At 40.1% G+C, this 25,071-nt stretch overlaps 1 protein-coding gene across 2 annotated transcripts in view; it reads left to right on the top strand.

The window, feature by feature from the left end:
- The window catches only part of BTBD9 (BTB domain containing 9), a 410,407-nt gene that overhangs the window by 331,806 nt on the left and 53,530 nt on the right, over positions 1-25,071 (top strand). For both annotated transcript variants that reach the window (XM_055330427.1, XM_055330425.1), the window contains exon 9: positions 3,593-3,700. In XM_055330427.1, the coding sequence (XP_055186402.1) occupies positions 3,593-3,700 (108 nt within the window). The remainder of the gene's footprint in view (positions 1-3,592; positions 3,701-25,071) is intronic.

Below are 25,071 nucleotides of genomic sequence, written 5' to 3'. Positions count from 1 at the left end.
TCTGCAAAATGTTCAAGTTCAATGATAAAAACTGCAAATGAATGTAATGACAGATTTCATCTATCAAACTGGCAGTATTTTTGAAGATAATACACAATATCAGTGATGGTGCACAGAAAAAAATGCATTTGTTTTATACCGCTGGTAGTCTGAGTATAAACTGGTACAGACTCTTGTTTGGGGGTAGAAATGTGTAGATGTTTTGTAATACATATCAAGGTTTCATCTACTCTGCTCCAGGAGTTTCACTTACAGAAACTTTCACAGGCAGTAGTCATAGATTTTAGCTTAAGAATGTTAATCACAGAGTTTTCCTAAGACTGTAATATTACCAACTACTTAAGTGTCCAGTAATAAGAAACTGATTAAATACATTATGGGGCATCCATAAGATGAAATTCTGTGAAGCCAATACATAAGACGAGGAAGAAAATCTTATAGATACAAAAGAAAGGTATTCATAATAAATAATTAAGTGAAAGAAGCAAGTTGCAAATAATTTGCATAGTGTATATGTGTTTACATAATTACTGGAATTACTGTTGATCTTCATTTTAAAATAAAAATCTGAGGCCGCCTGGGTGGCTCAGTCAGTTGAGCATTGGCCTTTGACTTAGGTCATGATCTCAGGGTCCTGGGATCAAGGCCCACATTAGTCTCCTTGCTCAGCGAGGAGCCTGCTTCTCCTTCTCCCTCTGCCATTCACCTTGCTTGTGCTCTTGGACTCTCTCTGTCAAATAAATAAATGAAGGGGCAGCCCGGGTGGCTCAGTGGTTTAGCGCCACCTTCAGCCCAGGGCGTGATCTTGGAGACCTGGGGTCGAGTCCCAGGTCAGGCTTCCTGCGTGGAGCCTGCTTCTCCCTCTTGCCTGTGTCTGTGCCTCTTGTGAATAAATAAATAAAATTTTAAAAATGAATGAATAATAAAATAAAAAAATAAATAAAAATCTGTCTTAAAACAAGTTGGAGGACTTTAGAGTAAAAACTACTAAGGAACAAAATATCCACTACTTTAAAAATTCTTTTACTATCCTATCACTCCAAGAATTTCTACTAGAGCAGCATCTGTGATACTTATAATTGGTCTTCCTTTTTATCTTCTTCATATCCCATCTCCTCGGGGTGGTCTTTTTCCATGAAATATTATGAGATCTGGTTAGATTCTATCCCAGAAGGGCCTGATTATTTTTATTTGGCTACACTGGTAGAAACACTAACTGATGATTATCCAGAAGGATAGGGATTACGATAAACCTGACTCTCCACAGATAATCCAAAATCTCACTGGGGAAATAGCCTCAACATTGTTTCCCAAAAAGCCTGTTACCAGGGCTGTTTAAGTAAAGAGAATGATTAATTAACTTGAAGATACTTTTTCTTGTTTTTAATCTACTCTGGCAGAGTTCTAAGTTATTTCAGCCCAGAACATGTATGGAACATACACTATGAACAGAATCCATATGTTTGGAGTAGAATTTTTTTTAAAAAAGAGAATATCAACAGTCTTTCTATAATCTTTATAAAGAGCTAGACAAACATAGAAACAAAAATTACACTTTTAAAAGTTACTCAACACAAATGTAAATTAACAGGCTAACTACATAAAAGTGCTAAGAAACGAGAATAATATTCAAGAAAAAGACTAATGAGAGAAATGATTCACTTTTTTATCAGGCAAACTGGCATAAACTGAGAGCAGAATTAATAGACACTTAGAAACAATAGGGTGGGATCCTGTCTGGTTCATTCAGAGTACTTTGATAGATTAAATACTCAGATGAATTAAGGGGAATGTTCAGGTGAATTAAGATAGAACCTGTTTCTGCTTCACTTAAAAGATGAATTCCAAGAAATCATGTAGTGTGGATTTAGTCATTGATAGCAAACAAAATTACACTTGAAAATAAGAAACAAACGGCAAGGGGAAAGGGGAACACAGTGTCATTTCTAATCCCCAAAATAGCGTTATAGTTGACACTAAACTGAGCTTGTGCAAAGGGCTTTTTTATTGATTGTAGTTGCAAGATCAAGGGCAAATAATATGAACTACTTTTGTAGAGTGATAGGCTGCAGGTTGTAAATTGGGACCCAGGTCTATACACTGGTAGTAAAGGAAGCACTTGGCAGAGGGATAATAGAAATGGGCTTTGGCCATCACACCAAGTTTAAACCCTGTATCTGCCAGCACTAACTGAGCATAGACACATTACTTAACAGGGGTAAGCCTGACTTTCGCCATCTATAATTTGATGAGAATAATAATGCTTGCTAAGGGGATTTTGGAAGGTTTAATAAAATAAAGTGTATAGCAGGGTGCCTGGGTGGCTCAGTCAATAAGACAAAGTATATAGAACACTAAACATAGGGCCTGGTACACAGTATAAGCATTAAAGAAATGTTAGTCCCGGTGACAGTAATAATCATCATTCTTACTGTTGTTACAAATAAATATTCATTGAGTGTAGGCTCTGTGAGACACCATGCCGAGGACTGGGTATAGAAAGATCAATAAGACATAGGCACTGCCTTCAGGGAGCTCACTGTCTGTTCTGGCTATTGGAGGAAGCAAATCTGCATAAGCGAATGTAAAACAATAAGATGGGTATCTTGTATGGGAAGGACTTTTGCGGCTGAAATCATAATTTTTTTTTTTTTTTTGAGGCTGGAATCATAGAAAACAATGGTCTCTCATCTCTCACCACTGTGGCAGTCTCAGAAGCAAAATGCTGGACTGTTGCCTAATCCTGTAGATTAGATTAGGTTCTTTTTTCATACTCTATTTTTTAAAATTGAGGAATAACACACATACATATCTTTCATGTATAGCTCAACTTGGTAAGAATCAGCACACTTCCAGCGTCCTGGAAGGTTCCCTCATCCCGTTTCATAAGCTTTACCTCTCCCAGAGGTAACCACTGTCTGATTCCTGTCACTGTAGGTGAATTTTGTCTCTTTTGAGCTTCATGTAAATTGAATCACATAGTCAATGCTCAGGTTCTTATCTGGGCTAAAAAGAAAATATGAGGAACAGAATAATCAATCTCTAAATAACAAAAAAGTTTTACTAACAAATATACATTTGTTTGTGTCTCCAAATCAGATCATCGTACCACAGCTGTGCACAAAGTCAGCTAAGAATGAGAGGCCATCTAAAACATGATAATTAAGTCATTGGGGAATACTAGTTATTACCAGTTAGAAAGTATAGATTCCTCCATGAACAGTAGTCTCAAGGATGTTACCTTTGGTCAGCCCAGCTAACAGGAGATGGATCAGGAAGGAGGATTTGGGGACATCTTCACACAGATAAGCCAACCTGAAGACTATAGCTAGCCACTCAGGGGACAAAGCCTGCCTGAGATTGGGTGACTGGTGAAGTAAGTTCCTAAAGAGACATGGCTTTCACTAGATTGACTCCACCTCCTGTCACCATACTTTTGGTGATTCACTTCCGTTCTCCAGTCTTGGAAGTGTGGTAGGGCAAAGGAGGCAGGAAGGAGGGGTAAAGTAGACAGGATTTCCTTATGCCTACAGCCTCAGGAATCAACCAGTTAGAACACTCACAACATTCTTACCTGTTTTCTTTTGTTCAGGTTACTACTTTGGGACTGTGATGATCGAAGCTATAGCTATTATGTTGAGGTCTCCACCAACCAGCAACAGTGGACCATGGTGGCTGACAGAACTAAGGTCTCCTGCAAGTAAGTTACATCTTTTGTGGAATTTATTCCAATTTAAAAGACCGTCTTTCCAATGGATTCAGAAGGTTCTAATGAAGACTCTTGGAATCACCAAATTATATTCTTATTTGGAGGTTAAAAAATCCCGATGATCTTTTACTTCAGTTGTGACTATTAAGTACTTTGATGAGAATTTATTTTATGTGATCAAACAAGCTTTCCTTATGTGGTGGTTTGAACTTGACTCTTGAAAATGGAATGTACCTGAACAGGGAAAAGAAAGATTTCCATATATAATTCTCTTTTGGGTCCCTGTTCTTGACACCACACCACCCCTTTAGAACGTTTTTCTTCCTTACAGAATTTTGCCGATGTAGTACACACTTTAGTTATTCTGGGGCTCCATTCCCCACCTTCATCTCATTCTCAGAGTTAGCTTTAAATATTTATCTCATCTGAGTGTCAGCTACAGTGTTACATAAACCAAGGAAAGCTTGGTATCTAGGTCTCTAGTCATTTAATGTGTATGGCTTTGGGCCTCTGTTTGCATTTACATTTTGTGGGGGAAGCCAGGAAAGAAGGATCATGTGGGTTCTGACCAGCCTGAGATCTTGACTAGAATGAGTATGTACATGTGTCTATACCTGTAAAACTCACTCAGATCAAAATTAACATTCAACATTCCCAGCATCCTAGAATCATACTTTTTCCCAGTCATTACCTAAAAGAGAGCTCAGTGCCTTTTTGTGTAGAGCCAGATTCTCTGGGAGGCAAGATAAAGCAAAGAGCTGAGATTTCTTTTTATTTTTTTAAAGATTTTATTTATTTATTTGAGAAAAAGAACACAAGCGGGGGAGGGGGGCAGCAGAGGGACCAAGGGAGAGAGAGAAGCCGACTCCCCACTGAACAGGGAGCCCGATATGGGGGCTTGATCTCAGGACCTTGGCATCATGACCTAAGCCAAAGGCAGATGCTTAACCAACTGAGCCACCCAGGTGCCCCAAGATTTCTTTTTTTATTATTGAAATGTGATTCACATACCATACAATTCACCCTTTTAAATGTATAATTCGGTGGCTTTTAGTGCATTTACAGAGTTGGGCAGTCATCTCTACTATCTGATGTTTTCAAACATTTTCCCCCAAAAGGACACCTCCTAACCCTTAGCAGTTTTTCCATTTCCTTCTAGTTCCCACTCACCCCCCCCCCCCCAGTTATCTCCCTTCTGTCTCTGTGGATTTGCATATTCTGGACATTTCCTATACATGAAATCATATAGTACATGATCTCTTCTTTTAGCTTTTTTCATTTAGCATATACTTTTGTCAAGCTTCATTCATGTCATAGCATGTATCAGCATTTCATTCCTTTTTATGACTGAATAGTATTCTATCACATGGAAATATATGTGTCACATTTTGTTTATCCATTCATCAGTGGATGAACATTGGAATTGTTTGTACTTCTTGGCTAAAATGAACATTCCCGTGCAAGTCTTTGTATGAACATACACGTTTTCAGTCCTCTTGAGTATATTCCTGGGAGTAGAATTGCTGGGTCTTTTTTTTTTTTTAATTTATTTATTTATTTATTCATGATAGAGAGAGAGAGAGAGTCAGAGACACAGGCAGAGGGAGAAGCAGGCTCTGTGCCAGGAGCCCAATGCGGGACTCGATCCCGGGACTCCAGGATCGCGCCCTGGGCCAAAGGCAGGCGCCAAACCGCTGAGCCACCCAGGGATCCCTGAATTGCTGGGTCTTATGGTAACTCTGTGTTTAGGTTTTTGAGGAACTACCAGACTTTTCCGCAGCAGCTGTACCATTTTGCATTCCTCCCAGCAATGCAAGAGGGTTCCAATTTCTCCCTATTCTTGCCAGTACTTGTTACTGTCTATCTTCTTGTTCATAGCCATCCTAGTGGGAGTGCAGTGGTAGTTTTGATATGCATTTTCCTCGTGGCTAATGATATTAAACATTTTTCCTTTATCTCCTTGGCCAAGATTTCATAACAGCATTAATGATGGCTTGTTTGATGCAATGTCTGACTCCTTTACCATCATTATGATAGTAATTATCATAGGACACGTTTAATGCTTACATTGGTTAAGATAACACTTGCTGCTGTAATAGAAAGTGGCTTCAGCATTCTAGCATCTCGGCACAATAGTTTATTTCTCAGTCACATAGTAGGCCTTATAGGTGTACCTGGTTATTAGATGGCTCTTCTCTCACAGGTGACTAAGAAACCCAGGCATCTTCCTTCTTGGGGTTCTACCATCCTCTAGGGCCTCATTAGCACCATCCGCATCTAGTTGGCAAATGGAGAAAGAACAAAAAGAAGGTATACCTGGTTCTCCTGAACAGTCTTGGCCTTCCACTGGCATTTGATTGGGGAGAAGTAGTTGTTTACCAACCAAATGCTGGTAAGACTAGAAAACAAAGTTCTGGCTGCACAGCCACTTCTCAGCAGAGCACATATCTTGTAGCCATCTCTGCCATTGAATGAGAAAACTAACAATTATTTAGTGTATACTATTTTCTTGACTTTCCTGTATTTTGTCTCATTTTGTCCTGAACATAAAACACCTTGTGGAACATTGTCCTTGTTTTATGAAAGAAAATGGAAGGCTCTTTCCATTCCAACACAAAGCATTACTAAAGAGGGCTAAGCCAAACTAGATGATGGAAACAGGGAAACAAGATGATTAACTTACTTCCAAGCACCTAGAGCCCTTTTTATACAATAGGAAGACCTTTGAGGCCCATGAACAACTGTCCACTTATCTTTTCAGAGCCATTGCTCACTGAGTGTACAGCTCACGAGCCAGACCCTCAGTTTCCCCATCTTTTCCACATCTCACTGGTTACCATCACCCATCTCGTCTGTTATTTTTATATGATATAAATTAGATACCTCATCTCATTACGTTCCCCTTCTGAAGGTGTTACACGGTATGGGTTTTTAAACAGAACTACTGACCCAGTATATATCCTAATGGCTTTATAGTTATTTAAATGAGTTTTTTTCTTGATTCAAAATGCATTCATTCATTAGATTCCTCCCAGTAGCTTTGTATTAAGTCATCGACCTCTTTTTTCCCTTCTTTTTAATATTTTGTTTCCCTTAGTTGGTGGATTTAAATAATTTATATTTTTAACCTTCTTCATTAACACTTATATGCTACAGTAATATGCATTTTTAGAGATTAATAAATAAATAATATAAGAACAAAAGAGTAGTAGCAAGAAGGCAAGTGCCTGTTAACCCCCTAAAAATCATTAGGACCAAAGGTTATGATATGTTTATAGGCATAACCTGAATCTGTTATGCCTTTCATTTTTCAGTTGGGTGTTAAGAAATATAATAGAAGATATGCAGATGATAAAAGAGGAAAGCCTTTCCTTTATAGCTAATATACTCCAGGGTAGTCCTCAAGAGAAGATTTTATTAGCTTCAAAAATTGTAGCCTTCTTTTTCTGAAATAAAGTTTGTGAGTCATGTTATAAATGAAATTCGATAGGCTCTTTAGAGATCACAGCCCTGCCTCTTGATCATTCTAGTCCAGAAATCAAAGGACAGATTTTTGCTGTCCTCTGAAAAATACATAGGGAATGAGATTCCCCAATGTCTCCCTGTAAGACCCTCTACTCTTGGAGCAGGAGTCCTTTCTGCAACAGTTGGAGCTTCACTTGTTTTACTTTCAGGATAAAGGTTCATTGTCTATCACAAGATAACCATGTTTTGTTTTGTTTTTTTTTTTAATAATTTTTTCCAGTTTTATTTTATTTTTTTTAAAGATTTTAATTTTTTTTTATTTATTTATGATAGTCATACAGTGAGAGAGAGAGAGAGAGAGAGGCAGAGACACAGGCAGAGGGAGAAGCAGGCTCCATGCACCGGGAGCCCGACGTGGGACTCGATCCCGGGTCTCCAGGATCGCGCCCTGGGCCAAAGGCAGGCGCCAAACCGCTGCGCCACCCAGGGATAACCATGTTTTTGTAGAGACTTATTTGGGGTTTTTTTCCAGGTTATCCAGATATAATTGATACATAACATTGTATAAGTTTAGGGCATACAATATAATAATACATACATGTAGCAAAGCGATCACCACAGTAAGTTAGTTAACACGCCTCACCTCACGTAGTAGTAGTAGTAGTAGTAGTAGTAGTAGTAGTAGTAGTTATGATTTTTTTTCTTGTTATGAGAACTTTTAAGATCTCCTCTCTTAGCAACTTTCACATATGCAATACAGTATCACTTAACTGTAGTCACCATGCTGTTCATTCCGTGCCCAGACCTTATGGATCTTATAACTGGAAGTTTGTGCTTTTGGATCCCCTTCACCCATTCCCCCCACCCCCCACATACCACTCTGGCAACCACCAACCTGTCCTATTTCCGTAAGTTCGTTTTTTTAAGATTATACATTTAAGTAAGATCATACAGTATTTGTCTTTCTCTGTGTGACTTTTTTCACAGGTAGCATAATGCCCTCAATGTTTATTGATATTGTTGCAAATACATTAACTGTCTTCATAAAATTACTTTTTAGCCCTCTTTATTCACATCCTCTAGTCCTGTACCCTGTAATCTTAAAGACTTCACTTTCCAACCTTTGATTCCTTTTCTCTAACGTCTTCTAAATTGCTGAGCCCTAAATCTGTGTCGATACAATAAGACACTAGCATCAGTTTTTTATTATAAATGTAAAACATACATGGAAAAGTAATTTAAACAATACAGAAAGATATATGTGAAAAGTAAAATTTCACCTTCCCATCTTGTGCTCCATTTGTCAGAAGTAACTGCTTTTGACTATTTTTTAGTGTTTATAATGTCTCAACTATAATATTTTTATATATATGTTTATTAATTTATCAGCTTTACTAACTCCTCACTATAAAAAATGAGAAATTTGGCTCACTTAACAACTTCTCATTTTTATTGTTTTTTTCTTTAGTTCTTACTATTTAACCTTTTAAAATTAAACAGTATACCTAAACCTTTTAAAATCAAACAATATACCTGAATGCCCCTCTAAACATCTTTTTTTTTTTTTTTAAGATTTTATTTATTCATGAGAGACACAGAGAGAGAGAAGCAGAGACATAGGCAAAGGGAGAAGCAGGATCCGTGCAGGGAGCCCGTTGCAGGACTCGATCCCAAGACTCCAGGTTCATTACCTGAGCCAAAGGCAGATGCTCAACCACTGAGCTATCCAGGTGTCCCTAAATATCTATTTTTGACCCATCAATTGTAGATAGTATTCCTTGAATCACTACTATGTATGAAGAAATTACCACCCTACATTTCCCTTTCTCTCTCCCCATCTTCTGTTAACTGTCCCACCACATTGACATTGTAAAGATAAATGATACTTATTTTCTGTTCTGTAACTTACAGTTAAATCATCCTTTTTGGGTACTGGATGGCTCAGTCAGTTAAGTGTCTGCTCAGGTCATGATCCCAGGGTTCTGGGATGGAGCTCCGTGTTGGGCTCCCTGCTCAGTGGGGAGCCTGCTTCTCCCTCTCCTACCCACCTGTGCTCTCTGTCACTATCTCTGTCTCTCTCTCAAATAAATAAATAAAATCTTTTTGATAAAAATCTTTGTTAACTATAAATTGTTCCTGAAAAGGGAAAACCACTAAAATCTCATTATAATGTTATTTATTTTTTAATAATTATTTTTTAAATTATTATTATTATTATGTAACACTGTTCACCACAGATCTATAATCCATTGGATCTATAGTGAGGGAAATATTACTCTATGTCACTAAACTTGCATCCTTTTTGGAAAATTATACTGTGTTCAGATCAAATAGATGTGATTTTCTTAGAAGTGCTCAGAATTATTCCCCAAATAATAAATAATTAGCTTCATATTAGCTGACTTTTTGTTTCCTTGGAGTTTCTAATTGCCTCTTTTTCCTGTTTACAGAAGCTTCTGAGGCATACTATTTGTTCATTGGTTAATTTTGAACACAGTTTTCTAGGTCTATATAACTAAAATTTCTTTTTCTTTCTTATCTAGGTTGGTTTCACTGTTTCTTGGATTTCTTTTTCTTCTTGTAGAAATGTGGGTAAAGGGTTAACAAAAACCTTGTTTCTTTTGCGTGAGATATTGACCTTGGGCCCAGCTACCTTTTTAGATCTGTTCCCCTGAAAACTTGATAGAATTGGAATGTCAGCTATTAGGTAACATTGCTTATGATGAAAATTACCCCAGATTGGTAAATTGCATCTGGCCTGGGAGGACTGTAAATATCTGATTGGGAGCCATAGCTTTGGGTTTCCTGAGCGTGATGACTTTTGTGACTAGGCACATCCCTTGTGAAAATTCTGGGATCTTTGTTTATGGAGCTATTACACAAGATAATAGTTTCAATTTGGAATATGAGGCCTCTGAGCCAGAGTGGCTCCACACCTGCCTTCTCTGACCTCAGCTGTCATCTTGCATTCCATGGGGAATAGCTCCTCCTCAGCTATATAGACCACTACAAGGACTCCCACTAAGAAATGCCTGCTGCTACTCAAGTGGCCTACTGTTTTCTGTTTTCTCTCCTGGGTGAATCTGAAGCCAAATAGGACTTGGTTGGGTCTCAGTCAAGAGCTCTCATAGGCATTGCACAGAGTAAATGTATTCAGAATTGTTTCCAGAAACAAAGGGTATGTAGAAGGCAAATTTTCAGAATTCTTGCATGCCCAGTTTCTTCATAATTTTGAAAGCTTGAATTGATTGCCAAATAGCATCTAATGTTGCTGATGAGAAATCTCATAGAATCTGATTCTTATGATTTATAGTGATGTATTTTTCCCTATAGAAGCCTTAGAATCTTCTTGTTGTTAGAGGTGTTAAATTTCACAATGATATGGCTGGATGTGGACCATTTTGATTTATCCTGCTCAATTTGTTTCAATATGGAAATTTACCCAGCTCCCCTCAGATTTATAAATAATATCCACCTACTGTTTTCTAGAAATTCACAAAAATCTTAATTTGCTTATATCCTCCCCTCCAGTTTGCAACACCTTTGTGAGTGTATTCTCTTTGTATTTCTTTGATGTCACCTCATTGGTTTCCAGGAAGGGAGAAAGGTCACTGTGCCTACAGTGTCACCCATCTTCAATCTGAATCCCCCAAAGCTCTACTACACGGGCTATTCATACTCCCCAGTGACCCCAAATCCTTTTCCTTCCCTTCCTTGTACCTGGCTGCCCCTTTTCCATGTTTCAGAGTGTCTTGTTTCCTACCAGCCTGTATTCTTTAACATATTGACCTCATTCAATGTTCATTTATTAACGATTTCCTTACTTTGTCATGGTCCCATTGGCTAATAGTTTTGTCTGTAGAAGAAGGGTAATAATCTCAGCCATCATCTGTCCAAGACTCTGCCCTTGGCAAGCATTCTGGCAAATATAAATTACTAGATATAAAGAACTAACCATTGATACTACTGAAATTTTTCTTTTTCCACTTGAGAATTCTACAGTCATAATCTAGAACTACCTAGGATTTCCAGTTTTTTAAGTGAATTTTCTCACAGGCTATCTATCTACCCACCAGATATACTATCTGCATTCCCTCTTAAATAAATTTTCTTCTCCAACCTAAGTGTTCATTAAAAACATTGTGAAGAGTTTTTAATAACTTAAGAAAACATTTATATAATAAGATATTTTTAAAGCAGAGTACAAAACTGTAAAAATATTATCACAAATGGGGGAAAAATATGGAAGAAGAAAGCCAGACAGAGATACACCAAGACGTTGTTAGTGTCTGCCTCTGTGTACTGGGATTATGTAAATTATTTCTGGTTTTCTGTATTTTTGACCAATTTACATATAAATCTTTTACAATCAAACAGAACACTTTATTTGAAAAAGATTTTTTTTTCTTGCCACCATGAATGTTTTGTAGATGTTTGTCCTTGCTGTTATTTGAGTAGCATATACTGGCAGAGTGGTATGGTTTATTCACTGCCAGGAATAAATTAAATAAATTAAGTAAGTGCTGTCCATAGCAATATCCTGGTCACTTTTCAGAACCTTGAAGCCACTTACCTGTAGCATACATTGTGCTTCCCTGAAAAGGGACACCTGAGCCTCATTTTCCTTATGTTACTTCTCCCCCTTGGGCCTCTTCAGGCCCAGGTCTGGGAGAGAACTTCACCTTTCTTCTGGACTTCAAAGTTCATTTCCACCAGGGGTTTGCCCTCTCAGAGAGGCCCAGCCTACTTGACCTTGGAGCACCCCTCTGTGTCAGGCTGTTTTTACAGCATCTTAACTTGAGAAAGTCTCTCCCCTGTGCCCTCCCTGAGAAGCCCTTTGGTAGCCTCTGTGTCACCTGGAAAAGCCTCTGTGCAATCAGCTCACCTTCTCCTTGGTCTTCAGCATGATATTAATATCCGAGAATAGCTTTGTCCCTCTTGCTGAATATACTATCATTTAGTCCCAGGGAAGGGCAACCGTCTGTTCTGGGGTCTGTTTCTGTAGCTGATGCTGTTTATTCACCAGGAATCTTAGAAAGGGAGTCATGTTTCTTTATCAAAGTGCTGCGGTGGTTGAGGACAACAGGATAAATTAAAGGTGGAAAGTCACTGCCTCGGAAAACTCTTCCAAAGTGTAGCAAGATTGAAAAATGAAACATCTGAACCTGAACCATTTACTTTGCCTGTGATTTTGTGCATCTTCTTTACCATTGTCAGTGCTAAAGCTGAGAAAGCCTTCTTTCCACCAGTTTTGTCTCTTAGCCCGACACTTAACAAAACAACAATCTTGGACTGGTTCCGAGAGCTTGCTGCTAACCATGTGACCTAGGGATTATGTGTAGAGGGCTTGCCCGGTTAATGTGATGCAAAACAAAAGTGAGTTTGAAAGAAGGAAAGGTCTCCACCATTGCGATCAGTGGCAGAAGAAGTTCATACAAAGTGTCAGGTTTTAGTCTCCAGGATGGGATTGCAGCTCATGGCTGTGGCAGAGGTGCTGTATTGAAATATTACTATTTCTTGCAAGTGTCTGCTGTGCTAACAGCCAGTTACCCTTACCCACTCAGACACCTGTCCCTGCAGGGTTGGAGGAGTGTGCTTGCTTGCTCCTTCTTAAAAAGGGAGCCAATTAATAGGCACTGGTTGTGTAATTGTCACTGTTAAAAGGCTTGGTGGAGATTTTATTTTTCTCTTTTCAAACTTAATTCCATTTTTCTACACAGCTTTTGACAGTAATGAAAAAAGCCAGTCATGTTCTTTCCTGTGTTTTTTTAAAGGGCAAAGCATTGGTGTTAATTTTGTCATGAGTTTCAGAGCTTGAATGATAAAGAAACATGTACCTATAAGAGGAATGGCAAAAAAAAAAAAAAGAAAGAAAGAAAATGAAAAAAGTCACAGAATTCAGATAAAATATATATACACACAGAGGACACAGTCTGATACTGGGCAGACCCCTAGGCTAATGAGACAGGGATGTCAGAACCTGCCCTGTAGAAGAAGTCTGTTAGAACAGACTTGGAGACACGTGTTAATCAAACTGTTATGTTTATAAAGCACCAGAATATTTTGGGGTAGAAAACGAACAAAAAAAATTTTTTTAAGATTTTATTTATTTATTAGAGACACACACGCAGAGAGAGAGAGAGAAAGGCTGAGAGAGAGAGAGAGAGAGAGAGAGAGAGAGGCAGAAACAGACTCCATGCAGGGAGCCTGACATGGGACTCGATCCCAGGTCTCCAGGATCACGCCCTGGGCTGAAGGTGGCGCTAAACTGCTAAGCTACCGGGGCTGCCCCAGAAAAATTTTTTTAAAGATTTTATTTATTCACTCATGAGAGGCAGAGACAGAGGCAGAGGGAGAAGCAGGCTCCCTGCGGGGAGCCTGATGCGAGAATCAATCCTAGGACCCGGAGATCACTATCTGAGCCGAAGACAGATGCTCAACCACGGAGCCACCCAGCCATCCCAATATTCTACAGAAAATCTTTATGCAAAACTTTACCCACATGTTGGGAGCCATGTGGAAAGTAGATTTTGATGCTAAGTATGTGAACCAAATTCTAAATTTAGGCCTATCAACAGGTTCAAAGTAGAGCCTATTTATTAGTCCATGAACAAAGGCAGCAGGAAAGTGGACCACCATTGGAGAAGCCTATCCCCACCCACAACATTTAACAGGTGAAGGAGTGGGAAGGACATGAAGTCCCCCTTGGATAGCAAATGATCAGAAGGGAGAAGCTAAGAGCTCTTTTCCTTCCCCTTGCTTAAGGCAGGAACCATATGACTCTGTGAAGATAATAATTTTTTCCATGCCTATTATTAAAAAAATGAACATACCTCGGTAAAACTTTCTCAGTGAGCTGTGTTGGCACACTTAAAATGTGCATGGTCAGGAAGACTTTTCTTTCATTATGGAACAACTTTCATACTAGTAATACATTCTAAATGACAAAAATCAATCCAAATCATACTAGTCCAACTACCATCATATCTCTCTCCTCTACTCCACTCTGCTAATTCTACTCTCTGCTAATTCCTACCATATTCTCTCTGTACCCTCCCTCTAGTTGACGTGGTGTAGCCACAGTGGCACATTTCAAGGACAATTCTGACTTATATCTTAAATGTTGATGTTCTGATATCAAACCTTTAACTGGCTTCCCATTGCTCTCTGGATAAAGACCCAAATTCTACATGTGGCCTAGAGTGCCTACACAATCTGGCCCCCTCCTGCCTCTGCAGACATCTCCTGCATCAGTCTTCCTGTACTGGCTATGTTCACATCAGCCTGGCTTCCTCTCATGTCCCACCATGCATTGTGCTCTACCCTCCCACAGGGCCTGTGCCCATGCCACAGCCTCTATCTGGAGCCCACACCCTGCACTTTGCTTAACTCTCACTGTGCTTGGCTCAAGGGCCACATTCTCAGGGAAATCTGCCCTGATCACCCATCTTAACCAGAGTGCCTTGCTGTTCCCTCTCACAGAAATGAGCTATTGTCCTTTGCAGCTGATAGTACAGTTTGCAATGACCCATTCCTTAGCAGAGTATTAGATTACTGTTGTTCTTCCCCCATTAGAATGTAAGCACCATCAGAGCAGGGATGTGGTCCATTTCATTCTTATCCATGGTAGCCTAGCAAGGACCTAGCACTTGTATTCTGTCTGAGTGAATGGACAGACAGGTGCTACCTCTCTGTCTCCAGTTGTGGCATGTGCTGGTTCCATGTGTCCTGCTGTTGTCCAGAGCTATCGTCTTCACAGGGCTCACTCAGGAAGTCCATCCATCCACATTCAGAAACTATCATATGGAGCAAGGAAGAGTTTGTGGGAGAGCATAAAAGTGGCTCATTAACCCTGATAACGTAACCCTTATAGCCCAGGAATGTGTCTTCCCAACTTCTCTTTATTAATCTGTTATTGATCTAACGTCGCTGATTCATTCCCAGCCTTACTCCACAGATTTAGTCTTTGCCAGAGGTCCCCATCTTCTCTGGTCTCTGCACCTACCCTTGCCCCTCAAGATAATGACTTGGATCCCCCGGTAACAGTTTATCACTCGAGGATGGCTACTGGCTGGTAATCTTTATTTTTAACCACTCTTAGAAAGAGTGAGGTTTCTCTTTATGGAGCGGTCCAAGTGCTTTCAAACCTGTTTCCCAGCTGTGCCCCTTTCACTTCGGAAATTGATTTGATTTAAAATCCCGAGTTTGTCAGATTAATATGTTGCAATTGCTTCTCTGGATTTTTACAGTAAAAGGTTGGAAAAAAAAACAAAACAAAAAAAAAAACAAAACTGGCCTTATTCTCTGGAGAGAAATTCTAAACCATTTGCCCAGGCAGTCCTGGTACCTCTCCCAGCAGGGTAAATAGAGTTTGTCCAACAGAACAGACTTCACTCTGGAGTCCTGGAGCTCTGGACTCCTCCCCTCCCATGGTTTCAGGATGACTGCAGAGGGTCCTGTCCCAGCACTGTCTGGAATGGTTCTTGGGAGGCACCACTTACCATGACCAAGCCTTGATTAACCCCTTCCCTGAGAGAGGCATTGCCAAACAGCCCCTCAGTGGATCTCTAAAGTCAGGGTTACATAACTCTAATGATGGCAAGTAAGTTGAGCATACAGAGACACCAGAATAACAGTTATCATAGGAATCTGTTTATAAAAATGAATAGCATCTACATCTGCAAAAAAAAAAAAAAAAAGCAAAGTAGAGCCTATTTATTAGTCCATTAACAAAGGCAGCAGGAAAGTCCGTGTATACTTTTGATCATACCTTTTTAAAATGGCCTGCCTCAGTTTGTCTCTGCGTCTGAGCAAGGAGTGCCATCTTAGTAATCTCACCATGATTAATGCTGACTCAGCTCTATCCCATAGTGCTCAGGGGCTCAGATTTTGCTTCCTGGGTTAAAAACGGAAAAAGGGGGGATCCCTGGGTGGCTCAGCGGTCTAGCACCTGCCTTCGGCCGAGGGTGTGATCCTGGAATCCCACGATTGAGTCCCACATTGGGCTCCCTTCAGGGAGCCTGTTTCTCCCTCTGCCTGCGTTTCTGCCTCTCTCTCTCTATCTCTGTGTCTCTCATGAATAAATAAATAAAATCTTAAAATTAAAAAAAAAAAAGGAAAAAGGGGCACCTGGGTGGCTCCATCAGTTAAGCATCTGATTCTTGATTTCAGCTTAGGTCATGATCTCGAGATCATGGAATTGAGCCCCAAGCTTGGCATGGAGTCTGCTTGGGCCTCTTTCCCATTACCTCTGCCCCATTCCCCCGCTCATATGCACTAAATAAATAAATAAATAAAATCTTAAAAAAAGGAAAGAGGAGAAACAGAGTGTTCCTGTTAATTCAGGGATCCAGCATGTACATAGAACCAATGTTAGAGCTAAAAGGGCAGGTACTCTTTCTTGATTATCTGATTTATTCTCTTGGCTTCAGCTGTCTCTTTCATTCATATTTTTCATTAAACGTTGGCACCTTCTAGAATGGCGTCTCAAACTCACCTTGTCTAAAACTAAGCTCACAGTCATCTTTACCCGCAAAGCAGCTCCTCTCCTTTGAAGGCTCTGCTTGCATTTGTGGTAAGCCCCTTCTCCTGGGTGTCTCTTACCCCCTTGACTCCTGCCTTTCCTTTCCTCTCCACAGCCAGTCAGGAATCATGTCTTGTCTTTTATACCCTTTCTCCCTTTATTCTGTTGCCATTGCCTCCATCTTAACTCAGACCTTTGTGCCTCTCCGTTAGACTATTATAGTGATTTCCCCCAATCTGTACTTCATCTGCGTCTACTGCTGTTTTGATATCTGGAACAGTTGCCGGATCAGTCTGGCTGCCACTCCTTACTCCCCCGAACAGGCACCTCCAGTGGCCAACTGGGAAAAGCCTCATATCTTTGCCTGAGTCTCCTATCTCTACATGCCAGCTTTTCCCAGACATCTCATTTTCAAATCTTCTGCTCTACTGTTAGACCTCACATTCAGATTTTCAAATATATAACTACCATACATATCTGACTTTCACCAAACTTTCTTAGTTTCTTTTTTTAACTCTCTCCTTACCAGTATCATTCTTCCCTTTCAGCCTGGCCCAATTGCTGTTGCCAAATGAGTCCATTCTCTAGATCAGCTAATTTTCTTTATTTCCACTGGCTGGAAAGTCTCCAGCCCACTGCTCTTCTCTTCAAGACCCAGCCAGAAATGCCCTGTGAGCTCTTCCTTGATCTTTCTTCTCCCAAATACAGGCAACTGCTCCCTTTGCTGAATGCCCCACCATATTTTGTTTCCTTGTAGCCTGATAGCATTCACTTTTTCTTGGGTCTATTTCAGAGGAGGGAGGAAATATGGGGCTAGGCTGGGAGGAAGTTTGCTTCTTAAAAACCTAGCCATTTTTCAGGGTGTACTGGGATATTTCCCTTGGAAGTGTAGGCCAGATTTTCCCAGAGTAGCCTCTGGTTACTAGATCTGTAATAAAATGCATAGCTCAGCCAGCTTTGGTTCAGTCTCATATTTGTTGAATGTCCCTAGTAGGTAAAGCCTACATTGTGAGGGAGAATACTAGGAGACAGGAAGATACTTCTCCAAAGGAACTTACAGGCTAGGCTGTCCACAACTTCTGAACATTCAGAACCATCACCACAGTCACACACACACACACACACACACACACACACACACAGTATAAAATACAAAATAAGATCCTATAGTCATAAAATGGTTTAATTAAAAGTACTTTGGAAGTTATAGTCTAACTCTCTCATTTTACATGTGAGACTCTGAAGACAGGTACAGAGTACAGATGTCTCCCCAAGTTCGCATCTAATGGGAGAGTCTAAATTCCAACCCAGCTCTCCTCATTCTGAATCCCTTGTTTCCAGAATGTCACATGGGCTATAAGACCATAGTGAGAAACAGTCCTATAAGGGCTATGAGAATATAAACATGATCAGAACATAGCACGGAGCTAGGGATGTTTTTCTGAAAAGATGCATTTTGAACCTGGTCGCTTACTGCTGGTCCACATTGTAGCTACAAAAACTGGTGATTTCCCAACCAAAGGAAGCAATGAACTTTAGATTTAAAAATCACAGAGAGGTACAAGTCAGAAGTAGAGTCACCCTCCAGAAGGCATGATGAAGACTATAGATTACAAAGAAATTCACTTACATTTTCATATGATCTTCTATCTTGCTCTCACTACTACTTCTTCCACAGAATATTAATTTATCCAGCCTATTAGCTGTAACATAATTCATGTTTTAAAAACTGGTTTTAAAAGCAGAGTCTCTATATCAAATCACCTAGGGCTTCGTTATCCAGGTTTGGAGTCTGTTAGCTTCTGTTTTTCTTCCTATTGCCTACTTAAAAAAAATCATTACACTATTCATTAGGCCCTTTATTAGACTATTTCCTTCTACCAAAAGAGACTTGCATGTGTGTTTTTCCTCTGTTTTAAGCCAAGATCCATAAAACATAGTTCCCCCACAGTTGACATTTTCTTTTCACAAGCCCTTGAAATGGAATGTAAGAGAATTTCACCACAGTGCAGTAAATTATGTACTGAGTATCAGTAATAAACATTTCTTACAAAGTTTTAAAGTGTAGTTTCAGAGTGGTGATCATCTGGAATTACATACATTTACCAGCTGCTTGGAGGGAGCACCTGCATGTGTTCTGCTCATACACTTTTCACCTCTTTATCCAAATTTATACAACAATACAGAGCCCATGTAGTAAACCAAAACAGAGCAAAAGAATGTGTATGCTCCTAGTTATGTGGTTTTGCAGTCTTGACCTGGAAAGGGTGGTGAAAGTTGTCGTCTTGTTTGTCCTTCTCTTTCCAGGCAATTAATTGCACATGAAACTTGTACCAGAAAAGTCGTGATTTTCCTTTGGTGAAAAAAACCTGGATAATATCCCTTACTTCCTTATCTCTGGTTCTCAGAGCTAAAGCATGTCTTCCATGGGGGTGATGCTCAGGCAAAGGAGGGCAGCTGGCACTGGTACTGCTGCTCTTAGATGAAAGTAACTTGTTTATATTGTTCATTTTTTCCTTCCTTATTCTCCAGAGAATCACTGAATTCTCTATAGGACTTGGCAGTGGATATATAGGCTTAATAGAAATTCTGGCTGCTGGAGCTTTGAAATGTATATAGTCTTTTCTCTAGGGTCTACTAGAGGTGGGGGAAGGAGGGGTTTATGGAAGCTTGTTTGTTTCACATTTCCAAATCTTCTCAATTCACTTTTCCTAATTCAAATAAAAATCCAAACCCACACTACTGTAATGTTGGATCACAGTTTTAAACTAACAAGAGGATGTGAGCCTAAGTTCATGTTCTCACAGCACCACTGAGCCCCTCATATCAGAGCCTCTGCCTGTTTGTAGGTGCTTTGAGTAGACTAATCAAAAAGTAGCAATCAAGTGTTTAGTAAAACGTGGAATGTACTGTCATCTTTAATGATGGATGCATTCGTTTTTGGATTTCTAGTCTGATTTTCAATTTAAACCTTCACAGTACATTAATATCATATTCTTACATTAATATTAATTAACTTTATAAATTTATGAGGAGCTGAGAAGGGAACATAAGGTATGCATAATCTTCCAAACCATTCATATTTGGGGACGGAACAACTGTTACTCTCAGATATACTATTTTCTCCTTTTGTCACTACCTCAACTGATATTGTCTTTCAACTAATACTGAATCAGTGCCCCAATCTATGGGGCCTGGGCCATGTTAGCTCCATATTTCCTGTTTACGTATCCATTAACTTAGCAGACAGACTCTGAGCCACTGCTCTAGATTAGGCACTGTGCTGGCTGGACAGTTTCCTCCTCTCATAGGCTCATTAATTTAACTTTTCCAATCAGCTCAGGACCATAGTAACTGAAGGGCCTTGATCCAAATGTAAATAGGGGCATTTGTGGATTCTGACACACTCAGCCAGACCATATCTTCTCAGAGTGAATCAGGAGAATGTTATCACATTTATGGGAACAAGCAGCATGCTAAATCTGGACACACGCTGTATAGAAGAAAATGGGCTTGGCCTCAATGGATAGATCACTCCTTCTGCCTTCAGCCCACTAGATGGAAGTTCAAGTATGCCCTTCTTTGAGCACAGATATTCCCAGACCTGTCAGGGCTGCAGCCTGTACACTCAGCCCAAGTCCACTTCTTTGTTACTTTTTTTTGGTAACAATAACCTCAGCCACAGGGAGGCTTAGCAAGCTGAACATGTTTTGTTGCATGCCCCTGCCCATGCTCTGGCTGCCCTCTCTGATGATAAGTGTGATGTGCAGTTTGTAATGAGCACTTGCAGTTTCTGTAAACTGTGTAATACCATATAATAAGCAGTAATTTTCCACTTATCCTTGATAACAGGAGGTTTCTGCTTGGCTTTTAGCAATAGCCAGAATGTGGGTCGGTTCCCCCCCCTCGCCAATATGATGAATTTTCAGAGGCATCTTTCTTTTCACAGATAGATTGACAGGTTATTTTCCAAGTGTGTCCAAAATGTGTATTGGCTAATCTTGCCTTGGAAGAGTCAAAGTCAAACAAAATGATTCTGAAGTAGCCATTTATAATAAAATGACTATATACATTCTTAAGCTCATTTTAGGTGTCTCCTGGCTATGCTTTTCCTCAAGGGATTAGTAGTTTGAAGCTTAGCCCAATAGCTTGGATGATCAAACTGCCAAGTCTCAAGTTATTGTTTTAAATTTCCTATAAGAGATTATATCTTAAGTATAAAGTGAATTCACCCTAGATGACTTGGTGCTCTTCCCTGAGAAAGGAAAAGGGCTATTATGCTGTGCTTTTCTCTCCAGTCACACACTGTCAAAACTGGATGGGATTCTGGCTATGATTTTTTTTAATCATTGGGAAATACTTTCAGAAGAGCAATGGACTCAAGCTTTCCAATGAAATCCTCCCCACCTCTATTGAAAGTCATTTCCTGACTTTCCGAAGATGCTCGGAACACCATAAAATTCAGTGTTTTCCTATAATAAATTAAGATCGCTTTTTCATTAGACAGGCTTCTCCCTTTCTGAGATATTGCTTGCATTATCTATTCATTCATCCATTTCTGTAGGCCTCTTGGTAACCACTAACCCCTATCAGATGGCTTAAGCAAGACCAACAGCTGTTGATTTTGTGACATCAGGGAAGTCTCGTGAATCATGTTGATGAGAGCCCTGGTACTTCCACGAACACTGGGTACTGCCATTTATCTGTCACAGAGCTAGCCATCCTGCAGATTTCTTGCCTGGCACTTCGATGTATCTGACCTGCTAACACTAGGATATTGGTGAGTGGTGGCAACTAAGATATGGAAGTTGCCCGAGCTTACCTCTCATTTAAAAGATGATTGTGGCACAATCATTGGCACAAAAGGTTGCATTTCTTCCTCAGAGTGATAGATTGATCCTCTCCATGTGCAGAGCTCCATGTGGGGTCATGAAGAAAAGAGTAGACCACTTGCCAGTAGTCTAGTTCAAAACAACATACATGTCAAAAAAGACTGCCCTATCAGCTGACTCTTTCTAGGTGTCACCTAAACAGCAAATTGAAGTCAAATGATTGCTTCTCACGTCTGCTTGAAAATTCATCCAAAACACAGAAGAACTAGTGTGCAGTTTATGAAGACAATTTATTAGAACTAAAAAACAAGCAAGTCACGCTTTTACTGAGTTAGACTTTTGATCCGTAAGGGGTTAGGAGAAGTGTGTGCTTGGACAGAGACCAGGTTTCCTACAGACCCCAGTGTTTACCATGTTGCTGAGAGAAAGTGCTTCTGATCCATTTTGTATATCCATACCCACATAGCTCTTTGTTTCCCACATCTGAATCCAGATATACACCATTGCAATGGCTCTGGGGTTTGGGAAGCTATTGCTTTTGTTTGCTTCCTCCCGCAGGGCCTTCCATTGACACTCTGCATGTGGAACTGAATTGACTGTGCCCATGAAATGCAATGACCCAGGTGGAAGCAGATTTTTAATCAAGTACCAATAGAACAGCCCATTTTCTCCTGAAATCTCTGGAGTCCTAGTATTACTTGATGCCCATTTTCCAGTTGTTTATTGGGATTTGATTTCTAGCCTCGCATGTTGTCTTTGGAGTTTACTAAGATTAATTTAATTAAATTACTATTTATAGTTCTCAGGTCCTCTTACTTAGCAACTTTACATGGAGACCCCCCACTATAGATACTACATCATGTGTTGGCAGACAGTCGCGATAAAAGTGAGGGTCTTTCCTTCAAAGCAAAAGCGGTTTGCCCTGCATTTGACTTGGATGTCATTGATTAGCTTCCTTTAGGATGATGGGTATTTAGATTTCAGGTTGGGGGTTAGCTTTCTAGGTTTTTTGAAATGACGTTACAGACCAGTATTCTCCTTTGTAAATGTATGGGTCAGATGATTTGTTAATTTAACGACACTGAAAAGTAAGGTGAGGGGGCATGGAAAAACCAGAGCTGTATTTTCAAAGAGAGGATCTAAAATTTGTACCAGCATTGCCAATTCCTGGTCTCCATTCTGTTTAGAATGGAGGGCCGAGGAAGCAAAGAAGATCCCAGAAGGGGTCTAGGGGAAGGGGCATAGGGAAGCAATATAAAAACTGCTGTCGTCATTATTTCTTAAATGAGACATTCCTTTTCTTTAATAAGAACATCAAACTTAAATTTTCTTGAGAAATGAGGGTCCTAGTAGAAGGAGATCTGGAGCCTCAGGTTCCATCCAGGTTCTGAAATCTTGAGCCGTGTCTCACAATTATGTCAAGCGATGAGACCTGTTCTTTTTACCTCCAGCCAGGAGCCTTTCTTTTCTTTTTTTTTTTAAAGATATGTTTTTTTAAAATTTTTATTTATTTATGATAGTCACAGAGAGAGAGAGGCAGAGGGAGAAGCAGGCTCCATGCAGGGAGCCCGACGTGGGATTCAATCCCGGGTCTCCAGGATCGCGCCCTGGGCCAAAGGCAGGCGCCAAACTGCTGCGCCACCCAGGGATCCCGCCAGGAGCCTTTCAATGTCATTTTCCCCAAAGGGTCTGTGGATAGCATTATATATCTGTACCATTGGTTTCCCTGCATGTTTGCTTTTATGCATTTGAAAACATTCTGAGAAGGGGTTCATAGGCTTCACCACACTGCCAGAGAGAGAGAGAGACCATGGCACAAAAAAAGGGAAGATCTAACTAAAGGTCAAAGGAATAGTCACATATGAAAACCTCTGGAGAAAGCAGACATTTTGATAAAAATAGGAAATGTTGGTTACACATACCTTGGTTATCGTGGTTTTTTTTTGTTTTGTTTTTACCTGATTTCTAGTTGTTCTCCAATGACCTTTCCATCTGATATGCGCCTTAGGTCTGGGACCATTTGCTGCTAAAATAAACACATCAGGCTCATCATTGTTACTGACCCTCTCCATCTTAAACCTAGGAATTGGTAACCTCAGTTGTTCTGCTTCAGCCAGGGATGCTGAGAGCCAAATGAAGTTCACACCGAAACTGAGTCCTCCTCACCAGGCTCAGATTTCAGATTTATTTCTCTCTTTGATGCTAGATTTGTGCATCAGTTCTGAAGGTTTTTCTCTAGAAGATTAGGGCTGGGGAAACATAGCCAGCCCTTGGCTTCACTTTAGCTGATGCTCTACTTGTTCAGGCCTGCCTTCTTTCAGGACTCCCCTTTTCCTGACAGGAAGTCTATGCAGACCTTTATGCAATCCATTTTTGTGAAGTACCTGCTGTGAAGTTGAAACTGCCAGGCATGACCCCGCCTGGCCGCAGAGGTCAAGAGCCCCTAGGAGCAGGCTGATGCTCGCATTTCGGCCGCCCCAGATAACTACCAAGAGTGTAAAGTGCAGGCTGCCTGTGGGTCAGCAGTTCACTGTTCATCCACCGCATCCTCATCCACCGCATCCAGGGCCCTCAGCTGAGGGGGAGGTCAGAACCCTGCCTCCAAGGAAGGTACAGGCTAGTGGTTAAAGTAACGTGCACATGGATAAAAGTGAAAATCTGTGTTAGAATTGGTTGGGTTTAATGTAAAATTACTTCAGTCTCCGCCTTTATGCTACTGGTTTTGTTCTTGAAGTACTCACCAGTATCTTGTCACCAGGAAGAAAAGGGAGCAGTATGGCAACTTGAACTGCACATGAACAACATAAAATGCAAAATAAAAATCCCTGGACTAGAAATCAGTAGGCTTGGCTCTCAGCTACAGTTCAGCCGCAGACTGGCCCAATGTCCTCTGCCTGTAACTCTGTCTCCACATCTATAAAACACCACTCCTAAAATAAGGCTTACTTATAGGCTCTGAGAGCTAAATTTATTAAAATAGCCCAGTGAATTGTTATCTTAGCAACAAAAATGTGAAATAGTTACATAAAAGATAAAATACAATGGATTTGTCTCTAATACTCCTTCTAAAGTTTGCATACCGCAGTTCTAAAGTCCTAAGATAGTGTGTTGGCTGGACGGATATACAGACACCAATATACATGTGTGTTATACATATAAAAAATATATGGAAACTTCAGTAAACTCTTACATAGGAGGTAGAACCAGACCCCCCAACTGCTTCTCTCTCATCTCCCCTGCCGCCGGAAACTATGGTTAATTGTCACATCCTAGCCACAAGGAGCTCCACTTCCAGAGATAAGCTTGCAACCTCAAATATTCTTGTCGGGAAGTGAAAAAAAAATACATAAAAAACCCTGCAATATATTAAATACCTTGAACTTCCTGAAAATGAAGCCATGAGATATAGTTATATTTGAAAGAAATGTAGTCACGTAGAACCACAAACAAAGGTGCATGAGGTTAGATGAGTTCGTGTTGAAAGAAGGGTCAGGAAGTTAGTCTTTTCCTTCTACAATCACTAAGTACACAACTCATGACGG

This window comes from Nyctereutes procyonoides, unplaced genomic scaffold, assembly GCF_905146905.1.
Source record: "Nyctereutes procyonoides isolate TBG_1078 unplaced genomic scaffold, NYPRO_anot_genome, whole genome shotgun sequence".
Lineage (NCBI taxonomy): Eukaryota > Metazoa > Chordata > Mammalia > Carnivora > Canidae > Nyctereutes > Nyctereutes procyonoides.
Note: the sequence above shows the minus strand (reverse complement) of the source record. Positions and strands in the feature narration are given on the sequence as shown.